The following is a 23,661-nucleotide window of genomic DNA, read 5'->3' as shown; positions in this document are numbered from 1 at the left end:
GATTCTGTATTTACTTCTCGGCCTCAGACCTCGGGGTCTGAATGTGTGTTCTAGGTAGGAAGCAATGTCCTGGAAGGCGAGGGCAGAAACTCTTTTCCGAACCTCTAGCACGATGCCTAACACATAGTGGGTGCTTTAAAATGGTTGTTGATTGACGTTTGGACATTATAAGGAGACAAGGACCAGTAAGGAAGCATAAATAAGGAGGAAGGGCCCATTTCGGCAGTCCAGGTGAGTAGTGGCCAAGTGTCCAGTACTAGGATGATGGCGGTGGTGACAGAAAGAAAGGATCAGCTGATATACCCGATCTAAGGCCTTCCCCCTCCCCCGCCCCCCCCCCAGAGAAAGAAGACTCAGAAGCAGTGAGGCAGATGGGCCAGGTCATACGCGGGTAGAGGAGAGGCAGCCAGGGGGACAGCGGGAGGAGGGGGTTGAGGAGGGGCAGGCTGAAATACGTGCGCTGAGACTTGCCCCAGCCTTGACCGCCTAGGTCGGTTCCGCTCTCCCCTCCTCCCCTTATCCTTCCTCCGAAGGGGAAAGGAAAGGCGAGGCCTGATGTTTGTTCCCAGGCGGGACCCTCCTCCCCTCCTCAAATTCTCCTGGGACCCGGAGCAGGCGCCGGGGTCGGAGTGGGGGGAAGCATCCCGAGCCAGTGCGATTTCACGGAGCCTCCGGGGGCGACTCAGGGGTGGGGTCTCGATTCCCTCGGGAGGAGGGGGAAGAGGAGCGGGAAGCGGGAGTTACCCCATCCCCTTCAGCAAAGGAGAGAGACCGTCCATCCCACCGGGGGAGGTGGGAGGGGTAGATTAATTTACATAGCAGGCGGGGCACCCTGGCGGGGGCTCCTCTCTTATTGGTGGGAGGGTGGCTGGGGGGGGGGGGGAATCAGCCTTCAGAACTTTCCACTTCCCTCTCCTCGGGATAAAGGAGGGAGAGCCCCCTCCATTGCTCTGATTGGCTGGAGCAAGGAGGTCCCCGCAGTCTGGCCATTGATCTTGGAACCCCCGTAGCCCGGACGGGTGTAGGTGGCTGCATGAGCCGGGCGGAGAGGTTGAGGTTTGGCCGAAATTGAACTTGAAGCCTCCTGCAGTCCGAGGCGCTGCCGTGCCCTCCCCTCCCCCAACTTCTCCTCCAGCTCGAGATCCTGGACCCCTTAGTGTTGGCTCCCTGCTGGGCCGGCCGCCTCAGCCTGCTTCTCCTCTCCGAGCTCCGGCGGCTGGCATCTTAGCCCCAGCCCCCGGCGCACGGCAGCCATGAGGGGGCTCCTGGCGCTGTATGCCTCGGGCTGGCTCCTCCTTTTGGCTGGAGGCTCGGAGGTGGGCCCGGGGAACCCGCGGCTTTTGAGCCCAGGAGTGAGTAGCAGCAGCTGGCCTTTCCCCCCCTCGGGGGTCCCCGGCTCTGAAGCCCTGGAAGCTTGGACGGGTTGGCCCTCCCCCCAGTGCCCCACCCCAGCCGACCTTGAGGCTGTCAACCTGTGCTAAGCGCTGGCCAGCGGAAGACAAAGAGCCCCGGCTCTCCAGGAGCTTCCAGTCTAACACGGGAGGGAGGAACAACTGTCAACCAGCTACAAACAAGCTACCTGCTGGAGAAACTGAAGATGATCGCCAGAAATGGGGCCCATGATGAAGGGGAATCGGAAAAGGCTTTCGCTGGGATTTGAAGGAAATTCGGGAAGCCGAGAGATGGAGAGCAGGAGGGAGAGCATTCCAGGCATGGGCAACATCCCGCTGGTAAAGGTGCCAGCAGCAGGGAGATGGGGTGGCTGGCTTGTTTAAGGAACACCAAGGAAGCCGGTAGGATTAGGTCTCCTCGCTTAGTGCTGAGGAAGAAAAGTAGGAGGAACCGATGCCGAAGGACCTTGAATGCCAAGGAGAGGGATATATTTGATCCTGGAGTGAAAGGGAGCCAGTGGAGTTCAGGGGGGAGGGGAGGACCACAATTGCACCCCTTCCTTAGGGAGATTGCTTTGACAGCTGAGTGGAGGTCAAACAAGCCTGGGGAGAGCCGAGGCTACGGTGATAGTCCAGGGAGGGAGGTGAGAAAGGCTCCCTAACAACTGGTGGTGGGGAGACGTGGTGGTTTATGGGGAAAGTCTCAGGAAATGAACAGGATTGGACAATAGACTGGATGTGAAAGATGACAAGGATAGAAAGTCCCTCCACAGTACTTGGGGGAGTTGGAAGCGTGGAGAAGACAGTTCAGTTCTGGATATTGAGTTGAAGATGTCTGTGGGACATTCAGTTGGAGCTGTTCAACGGGGGCTAGAGATGCTGTCTACCTACAAGTCAGCAAAGAGAAGAGGGCTGGAAAAGGAGATTTTTAGTCATCAACATGGAGATCCGAATTGAATGCCTGCGATTCTCTCCCCTTCCTTGTCTATTTGGGTAGGGGAGTAGGCAGGGCAGAGATTAGTCACATGGTCAAATCCAGGTTATTAGGTAAGAAAAAGCCCCAGAATGCACTCCTTTCTGCTTTCTTCCACCTATTCCATCCAATCACCTCCTGGTAAAACCAAATCGCACGAAACTTCTTGAGTGCACTGTAGATATGAAGGGAAAGGAGGCATAGACCCTGAGAGGCTCCCCTTATGGGAAAAAAAAAAATTCAAGAGGCAGTTCAGGAAAAGCTGTTGGACACACACACCCCAGCCCTTTTCTTGGGGATCTGAGAGTGCTAGTGGAATTTGAGATCAAAGAATTAGCTGTCCCCTACCACCCCTGCCCTGTCCTCCAAGATCCCAGTTTGAGGCTTGGTGAATTTTGTGTCCCACCCACAGCAGGGGTGAAGGATGTGGGAGTAAGGGAAACACCTGTGTTTCCCCCACAGTTGCTGAGTCTAAATTTAGCCCCTGGGACTTTAAATTATGAACACTCCCAGCTGAAAGAGTGAAGGAGGGGTCTGGCATTAGGGGTGGCAGTTGCAGGAAAGAGGTGACAGTATCTTCATGCCCTTCAGACTCTGGGAACCTGAGAAGTTATCTGTCAGGAAGGCAGAAGTTCTGGCCTTTAGCCCTTCCCCTGAAGGAGGGGATGAGGAGGAGAGTGACACTGCCCAGGACTCTTTTTATCTGCATTTTCAGCCTCCGGACATCTGGCCTTGCCTGGTCACCCTAGGCTCCCTTCTACCTAGCTCTAGTGAGGGGCAGGGGATTTTGGAGTTGGCATCCCCATTGAGAAAGGAGTAGGGGAGAGTAGCCCCTTCCTGCTCCACAGTACTGTCTTCTGAAGTGGGTCAGTGACTCACAACCTCCCCAAAAGCTTCTGGCCCCCCTTCCTCTTTCCATCTCTCCCTTTCTACTGCCCTTTGCTCCTATATTTTGTGAGAGATGGATTTTACCCTTGTGGGCAGGATTTCTCATTTTCTCTCCCCTCTCTCCAAGCACACAACAATCCAGAAATTTATACATGTTCATGTGATTCTCTTTGGGGTGATGGAGGAATGAGAGAGAGGTGTAGGGAGATGTCCTTTAACACGGTAGCCCAAGGCAAGGTATATTCTTAGGGTGGTTGTGGGATGGGGTGAACTCTGAGAAAAGAGGTACAGCAGAGGCAAAATTACCTTACATTCTCACTAACCTCTCTTTCTCTGTCTCTGTCTCTCCCTCTTTCTCTTTCTCTGTCTCTCCATTTCTGTTGCTCTCTCTGTCTCTCTGTCTCTTTCTCTTTCAGATATGATCTCTCAGATAATCTAAGTCTTCAATTTTATTCATACAGGAGAAGGAAATTCTCTCCCCACTGATGCAGCTCAGAAACTGTCCTGCCTTTTATAATCTTAAAGGTGACTTGTCCAGAGTCACCCAATCAGTATGTATCAGAGGCTAGACTTGAACGTAGGTCTTTCTCACTCCAAGGCCAGCCCTCTAGCCACTAACTCACACTGCCCTCAGAGACTATATTGTCACAAACATCTCTGCACATAGACTCACAGGTCCTTGCTTCATGGGCATGGAGGAGGGGGATCCTGTTAGCAAGGGAGGTAGGAGGAGGCAGTTAGCTATCTCTTGGGCAGAGGGAATACAGTTCTCACCCTTCCTCCTTGTTCCCTCCAAACTGACATTCTGGATTCCTGAGTTCAGTGCTGATCTCCATCCCATCTTCCCTCTCCCTTCATAGTAATGGAATCCTGACCAGGAGAGTGGGGTGGGGAGCTGCCAAGGGATCAGGCCTGGTATGGGGCTGGCAAGAGGGGGTTCTGTGGCCCCATTCCCCACATGCCTTCATGACTGCTTCCTGATGAGCTGGCAGTACCCCCAAGGAAGAGCAGTTGCCAACAGTTGATGTCTCTGCTCCTGACTCCCAACACAGACTTTTATCCCAGTGGAAAAGGGAGGGGGCAGAGAGACTTTGAATTGGTCGTTGCCCTGCGCCCAGATTCCATTCCATTCCATGTCCATATCATGATTTGTTCTGCCATTTCTCCAATCTGTGGCACCTAATGGAAAGACACAAATGCTCTATCATCTGCTCATGTGCTCCCAATCCAGTTCATCCTTCCTGCTTTAGTCTAAGAATGGCCAGTGATGGAAAGCTTTTGGATTGAGCCTTTTTGGCCCCTAAATAGTGATATGGGGGAAAAAGAAGGAGTTAAGATGACAGATCAGCAGGAAGTATAGCTGGGCTCCTCCCCACCAACCTTCTTGCAGAAAAACCAAAAAAATGTGCCAAACTGTATATTATAGCAGAAATACAAGAAAATGTCAGAGTGAGTCAGTCATCTTACCAGGCCAGGTTTATATAGGGACAAACACAGACATCTGTTGGTATTGGAGGCAGGCTCTGTCCATGTGGAGTATTCTAGCCTACAGGCACTGAAAGAGAGCCAAGATTCAGAGTAGGAAGCATTGGGGCAAGAAGATTCCAGAGGGTCCCTGAGCTATCAAGGGGTAAGGAGCAGGTACCACCTGGCAGCTTTGTCACCCATTATTCTGTCTGGTTCAAAGATCCAGGGTGATAAAGTTGTGGGTGCTAGCAGAGTACTTAGTGAGGAAGAAATTCCAAGGCTAATAGTAGCTATGTGGCTCTGATCCTAGGAACAGGAAAGGACTCAGTGTTAACTTCCAGTCTAGACTGAAACTTGCAGAGGAATAACCGAGGCAGAGATTCCAGACCAAAGGGGAGCCTGCAGTTCAATCCTTGTGAACTTGTAAAATCTGCTAATAGGGAAACAGTAGCTGAGTATGGCAATAGTCTGAAAATTCTAACTAGAGATAAGCTTAAGACTCAAACATGGATCACCAACTAGAAGAACTCAGACCAAGAGGGCAGTGAACAGATTTCGCACCAGATCACATCACTTCAGGAAGCACTGAAAGCTTGCAGGCACCCAGCTTGTGCTATGAAGGTAGCAGAAGGACGTAAGAGCTCAGAAACTCAGCCTAAACATTCCTCTCAGAAATATTTGCATGAAGTCTAAAATTAAGAAGCAAGCAGGAAGAATGACCAAATGAAAAAATAATCCCATCATAAAGAGCTTTTATGGTAACAGGAAAGCTCAAGACACAAACTCAAAAAAAGAATGACTCTGAAACATCTACAAGCAATGCCACAAAGAAAAAATGCAGCTTGGACACAAGTTCAAATAGAATTTCTGGGAGAATTAAAGCAAGAGGTGGTTTGGTTTGGTTTTTTTTTTTTGGTGGAGAGTTGTTACAAAATTATTTTTAAAACCAAGAGAGTACTAAATAGAGGGGGGAAGTGGGAAAATCAATAAGCATTTTGGAAGAAAATATGAAAAGAGAATTAATAGCTTAGAACAAGATGAATACAATCTTATGCAAGAAAAGAACTCCGAAAATTAGAATTGACCAAGCAGAATCTTACTCCATTATTATTGTTGTTTAGTCCTTTTCAGATGCATCTGATTATTCATGACCCCATTTGGGGTTTTCTTAGCAAAGATAGTATAGTAGTTTGCCATTTCCTTCTCCAACTCATCTTACAGATGAGAATTAACAGGTGTCTGAGGCCAGATTTGGACTTAGTAAGATGAATCTTGAAAACCTGACCCAAAAAATAGCCTAGACATCACATAAAAAAAAAAAGAGAAGAAAACTGCCCACCTCATAACCAGAGAGCAAAGAATCTACTGGTCATCTTGTTAAAGAAAACCCAAAATGAAAACTCCAGAAATATAGCCAAATCTAGAAGTCCAGGGTCAAAGGAAAAATACTGCCAATAGCCAGAAAGAATTTTTGTACTGAGGAGTCACTATTAGAATCACACATGATTTTATAGCCATCAATATGAAGGAGCAGAGAGCTTAGAATATGATATGCCAGAAGGCAAAAGATCTGGGTTTATAGCCAAGAATAATATAACTTATCCAACAAAACTGATAAGGATCTGATTTCTCAAAAACAACAAAGTTATAAGAATAAGAGTCACTTCTAAATTGATAAATGGTCAAAAGATAAAAATAGATAATTTTCAGTGGAAATCCAAATTATCAGTATCCATATTAAAAACCCCACTCAATCACTGCTATTTAGAAGAATGAAAATTAAAATAACTCTGGAGATACCATCTACTATCTGATTGGCAAATCTGAAAAGAAATGTTGGGGGTACTGGAGGAAAACAGGTATATTAAGGTACTGTTGACAGAACTATGAACTGGTCAGGTCATTCTAGAAAGTAATTTGAAACCATATCCAAAAATTAAACTGAATATCCTTTGATGAACTGATGTGGCTTCTAGCTTCTCCCTCAAAGGCATCAAAGAAAGAGGCCTAGGACTAATTTGTATAAAACACTTATAGCAGTTCTTTACATGATGGCAAAGAACTAGAAATCTAAGGGACATCCATCAATTGGGAAATGGCTGAACACTTTATGGTATACGAATGGTATATGAAGGTGACAGAACAGTATTGTGCTATAAGAAATTATGAAGAGGACTATTCCATAGCAACTTGAAAATAAATATTTTCTTCATAATTTCTTATAGCACAACACTGTTCTGTCAAAGTTGGGATCTGTTCCTGTGGTGAAGGGAGCACTGTTCCAAGCTTCAGGTTCTTTGTGTAGCTGCTTTCAGAGCTAACTCTATAAGCTTTCAGTTCTTCCTAGGTGGTATGATGTATGGACAATTGTGTTTAATATTCTTCCAGCCTGTGCTCTGTTCTTTGAACAATCACAAACACTGTTTTCTTCCTTGGAACTGTGACCAGTGTCCCCTGTTCCCCTGTGGCAAGCACTGGTGTGTGTTAGTGCACTTCCTCACTCTGAGACTATGACCCAGGACTGTGACCTGGATCTGCATATGGGCAATTTGACAAAAGTCTTAACCCAGAGCCAGCAAAGGGACCCCTGTAATTTCCTTCTGAGGAGTTGTATGATACCTCCCCCCATCTTACCTTTTGTGACCAAGAGCTCTGGAAGCCATTGCTGCTGATTTAGCTGCCCCCAAGGCCCATTGTTGAGGTGAGCCCTACCTTAGTGACCTGCTTTGAGTCCACCTCAGTGCAACACATATAAGTTGTTTTGGGCAAAAAAGTATTTCCCCTCATCTTTTTGTGGGTTATGCTATTGCTTTCTGCTGCCTCTTCCATCTCACTAGGGAAGAAGTAGCCACTTGGAAAAAAAATAATGAGAGTTTTGGCTTGGTTAACTTCTTAGTCTCCATGCTTTTGGCAAGAGGTCCCAATAACTATTTCCATCCACTCCAGGAATTCTGAATATAGGGGCATGGAATATCCATCTGCCTTAGCCTCCCTTGTCTCTTCTTCCTCCCCAATCTGTCTGACATCCAATTCCCTCTAGAATCCTGTCCCTACTGAGAAGTAGAAAAGCTCCACTGTAGTGGATTGGTACTTAAGGGGATGCCCAAATTCTCAGTTATTCTCTTTTCCTTCCCAACAGCATGTCGAGGGAACTTAGATGAACTGGATATTACCAGCAATCTGGAAAACCAGAAGACACTGCAGAAGCTGTATGAGCAGTGTGAAGTGGTGATGGGAAACTTGGAAATTGTGCTTACTCAACATAGCTCTGACCTCTCCTTCCTGCAGGTTCCTTCTCCTTTATTACTTCCACTCTACGAGACAGCCTTGAAATCTCCTCTCTGGAAGCAGGGAACATTATTCTCAGTTTTTCCCTTATTTCCCCTTTTTGTCCTCCCTGTGGAAAAAAATTCTCTTCTCTCTTAGACTTCTCTCTTAGGGTCTGTCTTCTACCTTCCAGTCCTGGTAAAGAAATATGGATATAAAGAGGACAAGAATTGGGGGAGAGGAACAATTAGGGAGCTCTTTGTAGATTTTCAGTCTGTTTCCCAAAAGAGGAGAATTAGGAGGAGGTGTCACTTTATATCAAGATGCTCAAAGGAGGAAGCCAGTAGGGAAATGAGAACTCATAATTTCTGCTCTGATTCTTAGCATCTTGACTCCTAGAGGTAAAGGTTCTGAAAAAGATCTCCAAATCTAAGCTTCTTCCTGGAGAATGGAGAATTTGGAAGACTTGGGCAGTCCCCTTCCTTTCTCACCCTTCCCCCCCACAAAAGCCTCCTTGCTTGCTTTTGAGGAAAGGAGCATGGGACTGTGTTCCGTGCATATATATTCCCAAATTCTCACTGATGCTCCTGTGTCTTTACATAGCGGATCCAGGAGGTAACAGGATATGTTCTCATTGCAATGAATGAGTTCTCTACTCTACCACTCCCCAACCTTCGTGTGGTACGGGGGACCCAAGTCTACGATGGGAAGTTTGCCATCTTTGTCATGCTCAACTACAACACAAACTCCAGCCATGCCCTACGCCAGCTCCGCCTCAATCAGCTCACAGGTGAGTTGGCATTTACTCCCATCTGACTCCACTTGACTTCCTGAGGTTTCCTTGGCAAAGGTACTCGAGTGGTTTGCTGTTTCCTTCTCCATGGGCTCCCCATTTAATGCATGAGGAACTCGGACAAATATGGGATAAGTGACTTGCCCTGGCTCACACAGATAGGGTCAGAGGCTTGATTTGAACTCACATCTCCATGACTTCGGGATTGGTGCTCCATTCACTGCACAAGCTAGCTGCCATGGCTAACTATTCCACAGACCACCTCCAAGCATTGCACTGACTCCTATGACCAAGCCACTGGCCTTCCTAGATGACTGTTGGTCACTCACTGACAGCTGCCCATTTATCTCTTCACCCCTCTTCCCATCCCTGCATACTTTTGTCTACACTAACAAGTCAAATTACCATCTACTAAGCTCCAAACTATCACAAAGGTCCATAGGGAGGAACAAAGGTCTTCTGCATTCACAGGGGCTGAAGGGAGTCATCCCTGAGCTCTGGACTTGAGCCTTGACTTCTTCCCATTCCTCTGCATTTGGGGTTACTGTACTATGCTTACCTTGATTTCCCTCTCACCCCATTCTCACCCCCCAAAGCCAGTCCTGATTTCTTCGACTTATTCCCTTGGAGAAAAGTATGTTGGTTCAATATGACTTGACTCACTTCTCCCCTGCTCTCAGCCTCTTCCTCCTACTTCCTTACCCCAGTCAGTTGAAAAATAAATAGGCAGGGCAGCCTGGAGGTGGAGGAGTGGGGAAAGCCAGCCAAGTCAGCTGAATCCTCCTTCCTCCCCCTTGCTCCATTCCTCTTCTACTGGCTAAACCAGATCTAGGACAGGTGTCTGGGGAACCAAGAGATGCTTCAGCCTCATTCCCTGTCCCCTATCCCAAACCAGAGCCCTCTCCTTTGCAAGTTGGGCCACTTCTAGCCAAGCCCATTTCCTTGCCCCCTGTGCCCTTTCAAATACCATCTCAAAGCCAGGAGAAGCTGGTATGGAGAAGAGCTCTAACAAGCAAGTCACTTTGGTCCTAGAGATTTCAACTGCCCCTACTAATCTTTCCCTCCAGAGATCCTGGCTGGGGGTGTTTACATTGAAAGGAATGATAAACTTTGTCACATGGACACAATTGACTGGAGAGACATCGTGAGGGACCCACAGGCTGAGATTGTGGTCAAGGATAATGGCAAAAACTGTGAGTCGCTCCCCCACATTCCCATGAAGTCTCCCCTCCCTTCATCCTCAGGACCCTAACCCCTGGATCCATGGCCCTAGATGGGTTCATCCCTCATGATAGTCCTCAGGCCCCAGTGTGGTCTAACATCTCCTACAAGAAGATGGGTAAATTCCCAGTATGCAATACTTCTTAATGGCCCAGCACTGCTCTTCCTTCCCCCTCTGGAAAGTAGCAGAAATAATCCTGCATGTTCCCTGGCAGTTCTACCCAGCCAGCTGTCCTACCCCCAGGACATTCATGTGGGCCCTTGAAGACTCTTAAATCAGCCCTACACACACACATCAAATGAGCATGCCTACCTCCTTCCTTCCTATTGGGCAGTCCTCTCCCATCCCCTCTGATCTCCTCCTCTGCTGGCATGCCCTCCTCCACAGTGGGCCCTCACACCAAGCTGACTTAAGTACTTGAAGGAGGTGTTAAGGGAATTGAGTCTGGACAAGGCTGGAGGGAGGGTGACTAGCCTTCCTAGCTCCATCCCTCTGGAAGGCACAGCTGCACAAGACATGGACAGGAATGCTGACGGTTTCCTTGTTTCTGCCTCTTTCCCCAACCAGGTCCCCCTTGTCACGAGTCCTGTGGGGGGAAATGCTGGGGTCCTGGACCAGAAGACTGCCAGACATGTGCGTACCCTTCAACTTCCATGTCCCAAGTCTTCCCCTATGGCTTGAGCTAGCTAGGGAGAAGGGTAGGGAACAGGCTAGGGGGCTGGGAGGACAGTGGATTGGGGATGAGCCCAGGTGGGTGTTCCATTTGTGGTGGGAGAGATCCTGTAGGTCACAGCTTTTCCCTTTCTTCCCCAAACCAGTGACAAAGACAATCTGTGCCCCACAATGCAATGGCCACTGCTTTGGACCCAACCCCAACCAGTGCTGCCATGATGAGTGTGCAGGTGGATGTGGAGGTCCCCGGGAGACAGACTGCTTTGTATGTACTGGGGTGGTGGCTGGGGCCTTTTTGGTGTGGGCCTGGGCCTGGGCTAGTGTTGGAGTGGGAGGCCTGGGGCTGGGGCTGGGGCTGGGGCTGGGGGGAGCGAATGAGTGGGCAGCAAACTTCATCCCAACTCTGTCCACCTTTCCTAGGCATGCCGACACTTCAATAACAGTGGAGCCTGTGTGTCTCTGTGCCCACAGCCCCTCGTCTACAACAAGCTCACCTTCCAACTGGAGCCCAATCCTCACACTAAATACCAGTATGGAGGGGTCTGTGTGGCCAGCTGCCCCCGTAAGTGGCTGCAACTGGCAGAGAGAAGAAACCTGGGCAGACTTGGGTGGAGTAGGAAGAGGGGAAGTCCCTCCAGGGTGGTATGTGTGTTCATGGGGACAGTGGCAAGTAGAGTGGAGAGAAGGTTCCAAAAGGGAGAGGCACACGGATTAGGACCCCAAGAGGGGGGGGACTCTTGGGGAGGAGCTCAAGGGCCTTTTGCCAAGGACTCGGGGTAAAGGGGCCTACATCCTCTGGAGGCAATCAGGACACATGACTGGGGACAGGAGGGACAGGAGTTCTCTCTGTTCAGAGTATGCTGCATAGGGGACAAAACTCTGCTTTGGGAGCCAGAGGACCTTACAAGGGATGTTTAGCTCTTTGAGTTCTCTGATCTACCAAAAATGCAGGCAGCAGACTCCATGCCCTCTATGGGCCCCTTCAGCCTCAATCCCATGAAGGTCTGATGGAGGACCCTGCAGTTCCCCTCTCTCACTTCTCACCAACTTCTCTCCTTCCACAGATAACTTTGTGATAGATCACACCTCCTGTGTCAGGGCCTGTCCTGGGGACAAGATGGAGGTAGAAAAGAATGGACTGAAGATGTGTGAGCCCTGTGGAGGGCTGTGTCCAAAAGGTGAGTCTGTTCTTGTGGTGGGCAGACGAGATTTATTCCCCCCAAATCTCCTTGGAGTGCCTCCCATCAAATGGCTCTGAATTTCCCTTGAGTCCCCCTCATACAGCCCTTTTTGTGTTTGCAGCCTGTGAGGGGACAGGCTCAGGGAGCCGATTTCAGACTGTAGATTCCAGTAACATTGATGGGTTTGTGAACTGTACCAAGATCTTGGGCAACCTGGACTTCCTTATCACTGGACTCAATGGGTTAGATGCTTTCCTTCTTCAAGCCCCTTCTGGGTTCTCACACACCCTTCCCAGCCTCCTCCTTAGCCCAATTCTAAGAGAAGGAAGAATCCTGGGAAGTCAAGAATGCAATCTCCTCCCTGCTCCAACACTTCCTCTGAGGAGGGACTTGTGCTTTTCAGGGGGGCTGCCATTGTGGGAAAGCTCTTCCTTGACTTGGGCTCCTTCATTTGTATTCCCTCCTGTCTACCAGTTGCATCCAAGTGATGTCCCCTGGGGCTAGCTCTGGTCCTTAGAAGGAATGAAGATCTAATCCCTCTTTCAGCTCAGCTTGGAACTATCCCAGCAAGACACTCATGTTATGTTGTCCCTTGTCCTCCCCCAGAGACCCCTGGCACAACATACCAGCCCTGGATCCTGAGAAGCTCAATGTTTTTCAGACAGTTCGGGAGATCACAGGTAAGTGGGGTCTGGGAAGAAGCAGCCCAGGAGCATGAAACACTGACTGCTGGGAGGATGGATTGTACCCCCAGGTGCCTGGGGAGAGACCCAAGTGAGGGGAGCTCCAGAGGGGAAAGAGGAGCAAGTCCATGGGGACATCTCCCTTCCTCTGCAGGTTACCTGAACATCCAGTCATGGCCTCCCCACATGCACAATTTCAGTGTCTTCTCCAACCTAACCACCATTGGAGGCCGGAGTCTCTACAAGTGAGTCTCTGACAAAGGCAGTATCGCCCGAATTTGGGGACACCTGTGTTTGGGGGGACCCTCTGGCGGGCATCGGGCTTACCCAAAGGAACCAGGCTCAGGAATTTGGGGTCATTGGGCAAAGGGACAGTCGTCGATGGTCATGGCCCCCCAAGAATTCTCGGGGACCATCTTCCTTATGTCGTCCTTCCCCCTCCCCAGTCGGGGCTTCTCACTGCTGATCATGAAAAACGTGAATGTGACATCCTTGGGCCTGAGGTCCCTGAAAGAAGTCAGTGCTGGGCGTGTCTATATCAGTGCCAACCGGCAGCTCTGCTACCACCACTCTCTGAACTGGACCAGGCTGCTTCGGGGACCAAAGGAAGGGAGGCTGGACATCAAGCACAACCGGTCCAAAAAGGACTGTGGTAAGGGGACAGGCAGTGGGGATGTGGAAGTCCGAAGGGCATGGGAGGAGGAGCAGGGCAGGAAAGATGCTGAGCTGGGAAGAGTGGGTGTGATTTGGGAGGCAGACTAAGGAGGGATCTTCTTCTGACCCTCTTCTCTTTCTCCAGTGGCAGAGGGCCGAGTGTGTGACCCGCTATGCTCCTCTGGGGGTTGCTGGGGCCCTGGGCCTGGCCAGTGCTTGTCCTGTCGCAACTACAGCCGAGGGGGAGTCTGTGTGACCCAATGCAACTTCCTGAATGGGTACTGAGGGAGGCTAGAAGGGCTTCATGGACACAAAGGGGCAGGCAGGAGGGGCTGTGTGGGTGTGGGTGTCATGTATATGGCTGGATGCCCCACAGTGACTCTGGGCCTCTTGATGGGGTGGGTATTCTAGAAGGCTGGGGAGTGTGCAAAGGCCTTATGAGGTCCAGAACCTGAAAATGACCCCCTCTCTTTGGCCCTACCTCCAGAGAACCTCGAGAGTTTGCTCACGAGGATGAGTGCTTCTCCTGCCATCCTGAGTGCCAGCCTGTGGAGGGCAATGTCACCTGCTATGGCTCGGTACAGTATAAGCCCCAGAGTTCCTTGGACAGGGAGGGGGCTACTGAAGGGGCTGCAGAGTCTTCATTTTGGCAGGAACTCTCCTGCCACTCTCCAAGCATTTACTAAGTGCCAGATAAGATGCCAAGACTAAGACTATCAACACAAAAGTGAGACAGGCAGACTGAACAATGTTGGTATTGGTGATAGAAGTGGTCACTACCTGGGCCCCTCACCCTGGCTGGGAAACCCCCTGGATCAGCTCAAAGGAATCTCAGGCATCAGTCCTTCTTGACCTTTTCTTCCAAATCCCCTAGGGCTCAGATGCTTGTGCTCAGTGTGTCCACTTCAGGGATGGGCCACACTGTGTGAATACCTGCCCCCATGGCCTCCTGGGTGCCAAAGGACCCATCTACAAGTACTCTGATGCTCATGGAGAGTGTCTACCTTGCCATGAGAACTGCACTCAAGGGTCAGTAGCCAAGTAGAGGAAACAGATGGAGGATGGAGAAGGGGCAAGAAGGTTCATAGGTCTGAGCAATAAAAAAGGTTAAGAAGAAGACAGGACCCAAACCCAAAAATAAGCTAAGAGATGTATGAGGGCTGGGATGGGGAGGTTCTGTCCCACCACAATACACTTCCTAGGAGCCAAGGTTAAAGTATAGATAAGAAAAAGAAAATTGGGACTGAGAGAGAAAAGGAAGGTTCAAAGAGTCTATTATGATAGGCTCTGATGAAATATGCATTCCAGTATGGGAGGACTATAGTAGGTTCTGGGACAAATTTAGTGGGGAAAAGAGCTCATAGAATGGAATGCCAGTTGTCTAGGTGCCAACTAAGGTGGTCTTCTTCTAATCCAGGTGTAAGGGACCAGAGCCCCATGATTGTTTGGGAGGACTATAATCCATCAGCAGGTAGGATGTGGTGGGGGTAAATGTTTTATACCTCAAGTCTTCTTAGTGTTTTCCATCAAAACCCTTGGTATATACCCTGACCCTACTTTACTTTGAGGACCAAGATTCTTTTTTATTTATATTTTGTCCTTTCTAACTTCCTCTTGCCTCCTTTTCTTTTACTGTTAACTTTCTACTAATCTCTTGTCTTTTCCTCAGCAATGCTTGAAAGCCCTCTATTTCAGAAGAGTAGAATATTTTCCATTGTAAGCCTTTGCCTGTTGCCTTCTGTAAGACTGTATTCCAAGATTTTCTCTCCCTTATCCTAGTTACTGCCAGATCTTGTGTGGTTCCTTAGTACTTGCACTCTAACATTGTATGTTTGTTTTATTTTTTTCTTTGACCCAGAAGTTCTAACTTTTGGCTATGCTTCTGGGAATTTTGATTTTAAGATTTCTTTCTGAAGGTGAGCAGCAGACTCTTCCTATTTTTACTTTGCCCTCTGGTTCTAATAAATTTGATTAATATTCATTCACAACTTCTTGAAATATGGCATTCAGGGGGTTTTTTAGTCATATTTTTCAGTGAATCCTTTCAGTATTCTTTTTTTTTAACTCTTATGTTCTGTCTTAGAATCAATACTGCAGTGGTTCTCAACCTTTCTAATGCTGTGACCCCACACTACAGTTCCTCGTGTTGCAGTGACCCCAAACCAAAAAATTATTTTGGTGGCTACTTCAAAACTGTAATTTTGCTACAGTTATGATTCGGAATGCAAATACCTGATATGCATTATGTATTCTCGTTGCTACAAATCGAGAGGTTGAGAACCGCTGCAATACTGTATATTAGTTCTAATAAGGGCTAGGCAATGGGGGTTAAGTGTCTTGCACAGAGTCACATAGCTAGGAAGTGTCTAAGGTTGGATTTGAACCCAGGACCTCCCATCTCTGGGCCTGGCTCTCAATCCACTGAGCCACCCAGCTGCCCCCCTCTTTTCAGTATTCTTAAACTGTTTCTCCTCAACATTTTTCCCAGGTCAGTTGTTTTTAATGGCACACACATTTTCCATTTTTCAATCTTTTGATCAGTTTGAACACTGGCCTGTTGCTAGGTCCCATCTAACACAAGTGACTCCATATTTGATCACTAATTGACTCAACTTTAAACCAAATTCCTAGACACCCAGTAGTGGTTTGTCAGCTTCTCTTAGGCAAGGAATGCAAAGCCCTCCAGATTATTATCAGTTTAGTACACTTTATCTAATCCAAATATGCAAGGTTGATCAGTTTGCCCTTGTAATCTGATCAATAAGGGGGGAGGTAGAATAAAGTCCAGACCACCCACTGATTGACTCCCTCAGGTGCAATTCCTGTGAATCTGTCCATCACCAACAATCAGCTGCTGCCATGTTCTGCTTCCCCATGGGACTGAAGGGATGAGTAGCTAGCCCAATGCTTGCTTGCCCATCAGTAGTAAAAGGCCTGACTTGTGTTCCTTCTCAGTGCCTTCCCTATGATCTCCTCAAAAGTGGGTAGCAGGAGCAGGGAACTGTGAGATCATCCTCCTCTTGATTTGGAAAGATTGCCAATGGAAAACAGGGGGCAGAGCTCTTGGGGGAGTGCTGGGGAGATCTCCTCAGTCTTGGGAGTTAGTTCCCCAGAGGACACAAGAGCTCTGTCCCTGGGTCAGTGCAAAATCAAAACAAATTCAAAGGAAAGGAAATGTTCCTTCTCATGGCCCCCAACAGCAAGAAATATTTGTCCTCACCCTTGTCAACGTGAAATCTAGAGGGGAGTGACAAGGTCAAAACCTGGGGTTTCTGCCTCCCAACTAAATAAACTGGGGATCACCAAACCCCTCCAAACTACAAGTCTGGGAACCTCTAGATTCCACGTTGACACTCTAATACTGACAGAGACTCATTTGGAAGTGGGAGCTACAAGAAGGCAACTGGGGTGTTCTAGTCAAAGAGTTAAATAGCGTAAGGCAGAGGTCTGTGAAAAGAAGATGGCGAACAGATGGATGGATGGATGGATGGATGGATAGATGGATGGATGGGGCCTCTGAGCACTTGGGCACAGGGTGGGGTGCAGCACCGTTCCTTAATAACATGGGAGTTCCTGGCTTGGCAGAGGACTGTCATCAGATCTCTCATCCTTTCAAACAAGTGAGGGAAGCAATCACTCCCTCGGAGGACTTTTGCCAGAAGTTGCCAAAAGGGAATGCCTTCCTGGGACTTGACTCACTTTAAAGACTTGACCTTAGATATGAGGCTAGAGGCCAGCTCTAGGGTCTCCTCCCCTGTTAAAATCCAATGGCCTGGATGAAGGAGTCTCTTTGTGATGAGATTGCTTGCAAATACATTCTTTTCAATGCCTCTCAGACTACTGGACCAGGACCTCCAATTGGCTTTTCCTTGGCATGGAAGGCAATACACCTTCTCTGTCCAATCTCAGGGGTTTTGGAACAACCCCGCAATTTGTCCCCATTGGGAAAGGTGGCCAGTATCCAAGGCCCCCCTGATCCCATGGCATTACAGCCCTCCGTTCCATAGATCACATTGTGTTGGCCACTCAAATGGAAAAAGAAAAGCAGTGTGCAAAGATTACAGGGTCACTAATCCTGAAAGAATGCTGGACCTGGAGTTAGAAAGGTCTGAGTTCAAATCTGGCCTCAGACACTAGTCACATTACTGTGTGACCCTGAACAAGTCACTTAACCTTGTTTGCCTCAGTTTCATCATTTGTAAAATGAGCCGGAGAAGGAAATGGCAAACCATTCCAGTATCTTTGCCAAGAAAATACCAAATAGGGTCATGAAGTGTTGGACCCAACTGAAAAGACTGAAGGTCAATGAAACCTAAGCCACTGACCTGTCAGACCTCCCCCACCTAAGGATAAGTGGGGTGTATGTGCTTTTGGTGATTAAATCTAAAAATGGGCAGGGGAGAGTTAATCCCATCTTCCCAGTACCTGAGAGAGGAATTCACCTAACCCAAGCATGTGCCCAGTTAGTGCTAGAGCAATACCCAGCATGTCAACAGAAGAAATGTGTTTTTGTGCCCATGGAAGGGAGCGTCCCTGGGGCACTTGGCCAACGCAATCTTGCAGTTACACCTCATTGACCTTCTGTCTCCACAGCAGCCACTACAATATATTCTTACAGCAATTGGCACTCAGGCTGGATATGGAATAGCTGTAGTAATGGCATATCCCCCTGCCAAGGCCCCTGCTCAAGCCCTTGAGATTCACAACTCTTAGATGTTTGGAGGGAGCAGCTGGATGGCTCAGTGGATGGAGAGCCAGGCCTAGAGACGGGAGATCCTAGGTTCAACTCTGACCTCAGACACTTCCCAGCTATGTGACCCTGGGCAAGTCACTCATCCTCCATTGCTAGCCCTTTCCACTCTTCTGCCCTGGAACCCATACACAGTATTGACTCCAAGACAGAAAGTATGGTTTAGAAAAGAAAGAAAAAGTCTGGATAACCAGATTACACTTCTGCTGATTATGGGACCTTTATTTGCTCTTCCTTCACCCAGCAGTGGTCCTGAGAGCAAGGCCATACAGTGTCTTCCTGCTTTGTATCACCCTCAGGCAGCTGGGATAATAGAACCATGGAAGGGCCATTAAAAGCTCCACTCGCTGGTAGACACCATTGCCAATGACCCATGGACTGGATGAGTAGATCAGCTTGCATGGGCAACCTTCACCAGAGCCCCAAAGAGCTCTTTTCCCCTGACCCACCTGCCTGCCACACACACATTTTCAGGGAATGGAGACAAGGAACTGCAACTGCCTTTGGCAGCAACTGATATACCAAACCAGGAGTCCAGAGCTTGGCCTCAACCCTCCCCAGCTCTTATTTCTATATGACCCTTGTGCTAGGCATGGGTTTTAGAGTTTCAAATATAAGAACAATGTATTTTTAAAGGCACAAACGAGCCTTACAAAAACAGGCAGCAGGTGCCATAGTTTGCCCTGTTCTAGACTTACCATTGACTAGACTTCCCACTTCCCTCACTCCCAAACTGAGCCCAAGTGCAGGATGGTTTCTTTTCTCAGCTGGTTAGGGAGATGTGGACACCAACTTCCCAGAATGCCGTTCTCCTTCCTCCGATCATCCCCATCAGCTCCTATTTTTACTTCTCAGAGAAGGAAGGAGACAATTTTCTTAGGTCTCCGAACCCCCTTTATTTTTCTCAGGTCCACCCAGGAGAAGACCTTCCCTAGCAAGGTCACAGGATGGTTCTAGTAGATTCCTCCTCCTCCTCCAATCTGGAGCAGCTACAATTAGAATCCGATGGGAAGGTCTGGTTTAGTTACACAGGGGGTGTCCACGGACATCGTAGCAGAAACAGAAATATGATTTTAATTGCAAAAGGGAAGATGGATTATCATTTAATGGGGAATAAACACCCCAGACCAAGAGAAGGTGGGAAGGAGATGGGGTAAGACTGTAATGTATCCATACTACTTCTAGGTGAGCTTGAAAACCTATGGTGATGGATCCTGCTAATAATATGCCTCAGTCAGGCTGGCCACAGTCTCCTGGCTCACCTGTCACCATGACATCTACCATCCATTCTTCTGCTCCTGCTTTCAGCTCTACCATCACAAAATCAACAGTCTACAGAAGTACAGTAAGGCTATTGCTAAGGCATCCCACTGAGTGTGTTACCCAAATGATTGATTTTTAGTATCCATGACAATAATGTGACTATAAAAGACGTGATCAAAGGAATTCCCTAAAACCCAAATAGGAAAGTGAGGAAGATGAATTGTGAAGATCAGACTCTTTGAAGCCCTAGCTGACAGAAGCTTTGTCCAGCTTTGTCCCAGGAAGTTTCTATATACCCACCACTGGTTTAGTCAGCCTCCTTCAGGCAAAGCTCTCCTGATTATAAATGGTTTGGTAACCCCATCAAATCCAGGTATTCCAGGTTCACCAACTTGCCTAATTACAATGCTCTGCTGATGAATGAGGGGTATTCAACTCATCCAAAAGTCCTCTTCCCATTTGATCACTGTGAATCTGCCCCAAACAACAATCAAATATAAGGGCAGAGACCAGACCTCTGCACTTTCAGTTGCGATACACAGTCATCCCACACACTGTAGAGAGGGAAATTACAGGATGCCAGGAATGATGGACAGGGGCTTGAGATCAGAATCTTCATGAGCCTGGTTGGGTCAGAATTTAGGGTTAGAGATCATCTGTGGACATTACCCCCTGGGATTCCTGTTTCTGACTCACCAAGGACTCTTTGAGAGATACTGATCCCCTGTTGGACATGCCTTTAGATAACTTGGGTTTTAGTCTATTGTAAGTCAGATATTGTTTATTAGTGGGTAAAAGAATTCAGATTTCACCCTTTCCCATTTCCCTTTCCTTCATCCCTTCTATGTTAAATAAATTAAATATTTATATTTTTTCCCTCTGTGTTACATTCTTTCCCCGATCCAAACTATATATACATTTAACACCACCTACCTTATTCTTGCCCAAAAGACTAAAGGTTTGTGGAGCTACACACTTGTGTGCTTATAACAATCCTCTGAGCACTTGAGTTCCTTCTCCAAATCTCGTACTTTGCACACAATTTGTTATTATCTCATAAACTCTGAGTTCTGTTAGATTTATTCAGAGATCTGCCTCTTGGGCCAGATTCCCTTCTAGGTGCCTGATTCTCCTTCCAATTTTTTCCTTCTGTTGAAGATATAACTATGCCAATCTATCTCCAATTTTAGGTTCAATGGTGGGAAAGAAATAAAGCACTTATAAACTTATAAGTTATTATATAATAAAATCAAATTGACTTTGCCCTTAAAAGAGCAAACATGCAATAAGGATAGAATTGTACTTAACTTCTCTAGATACATCCTCCTTCATCTCCTTATGGAAACTCATCTGGTCAGCAGATTATCAAGATTTGGCATCTTGAGTGATCTTAGGCACCTAGTAAGTCTGAGAGGCCCTGATTCCATGTGGCTACAACTTTTTATCCCTCTGGTTGTCAAGGAGGATGCAGCTAGATGTCACAGTGGACAGAGTGCCCAACCTAGAGTCAAGAAGACTCTTCTTCCCAAGTTCAAATCTGGCCTTAGACACTTACTAGCTGTGTGATCCTGGGCAAGTTACTTAACTGTTTGCCTCAATTTTATCATTTGTAAAATGAACTGGCAAAGGAAACAGCAAACTACTCTAGAATCTTTGCCAAGAAAACCTCAAATGGGGCCATTAAGCATTGGACTGACTGAACGACTGAACAACAAGGTGACTGGGGAGCTGCATCAGAGAAGATGAAGGCAAGTAGGTTCTGGGAGCAGATTTGTCTTCTCTTGGGAAAAACATCTCTAAGATGTAGATGAGAAGAAAGAAGCTGGGTCAGGGCAACACTAATTGTATTACATACCGCCCCCCCCCCCTTGGTGGAAAAGTCCTAAACATCTTCTAAAACAGTTATGCCAAACTCAAATAAAAATGGGAGCCACTAAATCATGTATCAGGAGTCCTGAAGGATGCATATTGACTTAGTTGTTGTTGTTGTTTTTTAAGGAATAGTATCTATCTTTTATTTTTAAAATTTGTTTAGTAAATATTTCCCAATCACTTGTTCATCTGGTTTGGGCCACAATCAAAAGTATTATAGTCTTTAGCTATATTGGCAATGCAATGATCCAGGTCAATTCTGAGGGATTTAAGACAAAGAATGTTCTCCACCTCCGGAGAAAAAACTGCTGGAATCAGAATGCAGATGAAGGCAGATGATTTTTCAGTTGTTTATTTGGATTTATGTTTGGGGGGTTTGGTTTTATAAGATTATTCATTTACAACAATAAACAATATGGAAATATGTTTTGCATGATAATACATGTATAACCAAATCAAATCACGTGCCTACACCAGGATGGAGAAGGGAAGAGAAGGAGATTAATTTGATCATATGACTTAGGAAAACCAGTACAGAAATTTATTACATGTAATTGGTAAAAAAATAAAAATTAAAAATAGTTTGGTGCCAAAAAAAGCTTAATTTCAGTGATGTATCAAGGCAATTCATATTTTCAGATACACTGTTCTAATAAATGTTTACTTGTTATTCAAAAGTATTGTAGTCTGCGAGTCTCATGTTCTTCTAGAGGACCTTCCACCATTTAAATTCTTATAAGGCTTTGACTATACAGTTCTACTGTAATTTGCAGTTCTAAGGGGAAGAAAGAAAAAGGTGGCAAAAGGAGGAAAACTACCAACAAGGCAAAGATTGGGCATCTTAGACCTTTCTTTCCCCTTTTAGAAAGATCAATTTTCAAGTGGCCCAATCTGGTCCATGTAGTAGATGATGTGAAATCTTTGAAGTTGATGGCATGGGTCCTAATGCAAAGTGGTAACTAGAACAGCATAAAAGAACATCAGAAATATAGCACAATCACAGATTTCTTCTCCTTTTGTGATGTGGTAACTAAAAGCAGGAGAACAACTCTAAGAATACCAGGGCCACAAAACTGGAAAACGAGGGGATGCCCATCAATTGGGGAATGGCTGAACAAAGTGTGGTATATGTTGGTGATGGAGTACTATTGTGCTAAAAGGAATAATAAAGTGGAGAAGTTCCATGGAGACTGGAACAACCTCCAGGAAGTGATGCAGAGCGAGAGGAGCAGAACCAGGAGAACATTGTACACAGAGACTAATACACTGTGGTATAATCGAACGTAATGGACTTCTCCATTAGTGGCGGTGTAATGTCCCTGAACAACTTGCAGGGATCCAGGAGAAAAAAACACCATTCATAAGCAAAGGATAAACTATGGGAGTGGAAACACCAAGAAAAAGCAACTGCCTGAATACAGAGGTTGAGGGGACATGACAGAGGACAGACTCTAAATGAACACTCTAATGCAAATATTATCAACATAGCAATGGGTTCAAATCAAGAAAACATCTAATGCCCAGTGGACTTACGCGACGGCTATGGGGGGTGGGGGGGAGGAAAAGAAAATGATCTATGTCTTTAACGAATAATGCTTGGAAATGATCAAATAAAATATATTAAAAAAAAAAAAGAATACCAGGGCCACTTCTGGAACAATCAACAATTCTTCACCTTCCATCAGATGCCTCTTCCATGCAACTTTTCCTGATATCTAAGTTGATACAAAGGCTCTCCCTATGTGGCACCCTCTCAGCCTTCCCTGGCTCACCTGCCAAAACCTCCCCATTCCCCAGGAGTCATATCGGAAACATGTCATACAGTCTGCCTCCCTAGAGGGTCTGTCCCCTTTTTCTTCATCTAGAGATTTCCTAGATTTACATCTCAGAATTATCAAGAATTCAACCCTTTTCTCCCACCACAGTTATAATGCAACCTTCCCAATGCAATCAGAAATCCACAATTCTCTCCTTTAGTCACCAATGCTCCAAGACTTATCTTTGTCTCATGTCTTCCATCTTAGCAGGAAACAAAACCTCTAGGTCATAAACCATTGGATGGCTTCCTATCTAGACCCCATCAAGAGAGATCACTTCATTTTCATGGCTCTAGCCCCTAGGCTTTCCATGTATGGTCCCTGAAAGATAAGAGTGCGGTCTCTGTCTCTTGCTGCTGAGCATTCTAGCCTAGTTTATCTTCAGTCGGATAATGCAGCTTCTGGAAGTCCATCAAGAATATTAGGCAATGCTACCCTTGGCCCTTACTTTACCCTCCTGGGAAGCCTTTTCTAGCACCCACTGAGCAAATCCTTGCTGAACGGCATTCTCTTCCCCATCTCCCAGAGAAGACAATCAGAAGGACTCCGGGGTCCTAGAACCACAAAGTTTTCCCAACATCTGATCGAGTCACTCTCTTCTGAATTTTCAAGGCTCTTCCCCAAACTCAACCACAATATTATACAAAGCCATTGTGTCTTGTCCCAAAGGACTCTCACATTATCGCACTAAGGTTGGCAGGGAACGAGGCACTCATAAGCCAATGAACATTTGGTAAAGTGTACTTTGCCCTGACACAACAAGAATGT

General features: G+C 47.0%; 1 protein-coding gene across 5 annotated transcripts; it reads left to right on the top strand.

The window, feature by feature from the left end:
• Positions 1–911: 911 nt before the first annotated feature.
• On the top strand, positions 912–21,753 carry LOC100028072 (receptor tyrosine-protein kinase erbB-3-like). 5 transcript variants are annotated; one of them, XM_007505787.3, is made up of 17 exons: positions 912–2,438; positions 7,859–8,007; positions 8,590–8,776; positions 9,847–9,972; positions 10,569–10,634; positions 10,820–10,938; positions 11,094–11,235; positions 11,738–11,851; positions 11,976–12,096; positions 12,461–12,534; positions 12,692–12,782; positions 12,984–13,189; positions 13,337–13,469; positions 13,679–13,769; positions 14,066–14,220; positions 14,609–14,662; positions 19,127–21,753. In XM_007505787.3, the coding sequence occupies exons 1-16, from the start codon at positions 2,417–2,419 to the stop codon at positions 14,649–14,651; spliced, it is 1,839 nt and encodes a 612-aa protein (XP_007505849.1). In that variant the 5' UTR covers positions 912–2,416; the 3' UTR covers positions 14,652–14,662; positions 19,127–21,753. The 5 variants fall into 5 exon arrangements, with proteins under 5 accessions (XP_007505849.1, XP_007505850.2, XP_056653895.1 ...); XM_007505788.3 differs by lacking the exon at positions 7,859–8,007 and having other exon boundaries at positions 912–1,736; XM_056797917.1 differs by lacking the exon at positions 7,859–8,007.
• Positions 21,754–23,661: the final 1,908 nt, after the last annotated feature.

This window comes from Monodelphis domestica, chromosome 5 (assembly GCF_027887165.1).
Source record: "Monodelphis domestica isolate mMonDom1 chromosome 5, mMonDom1.pri, whole genome shotgun sequence".
Classification (NCBI taxonomy): Eukaryota; Metazoa; Chordata; class Mammalia; order Didelphimorphia; family Didelphidae; genus Monodelphis; species Monodelphis domestica.
The sequence above is the reverse complement of the archived record's forward strand: the minus strand, read 5'-3'. Positions and strand labels throughout refer to the sequence as shown.

Coding starts and splice junctions, on each gene's coding strand:
- LOC100028072 (XM_007505786.3), top strand. CDS start 7,819: ATGCCCAAATTCTCAGTTATTCTCTTTTCCTTCCCAACAGCATGTCGA. Junction 10,635..10,819: donor ACCAGAAGACTGCCAGACAT/GTGCGTACCCTT, acceptor TCCCCAAACCAG/TGACAAAGACAATCTGTGCC. Junction 13,770..14,065: donor ATGTCACCTGCTATGGCTCG/GTACAGTATAAG, acceptor CAAATCCCCTAG/GGCTCAGATGCTTGTGCTCA.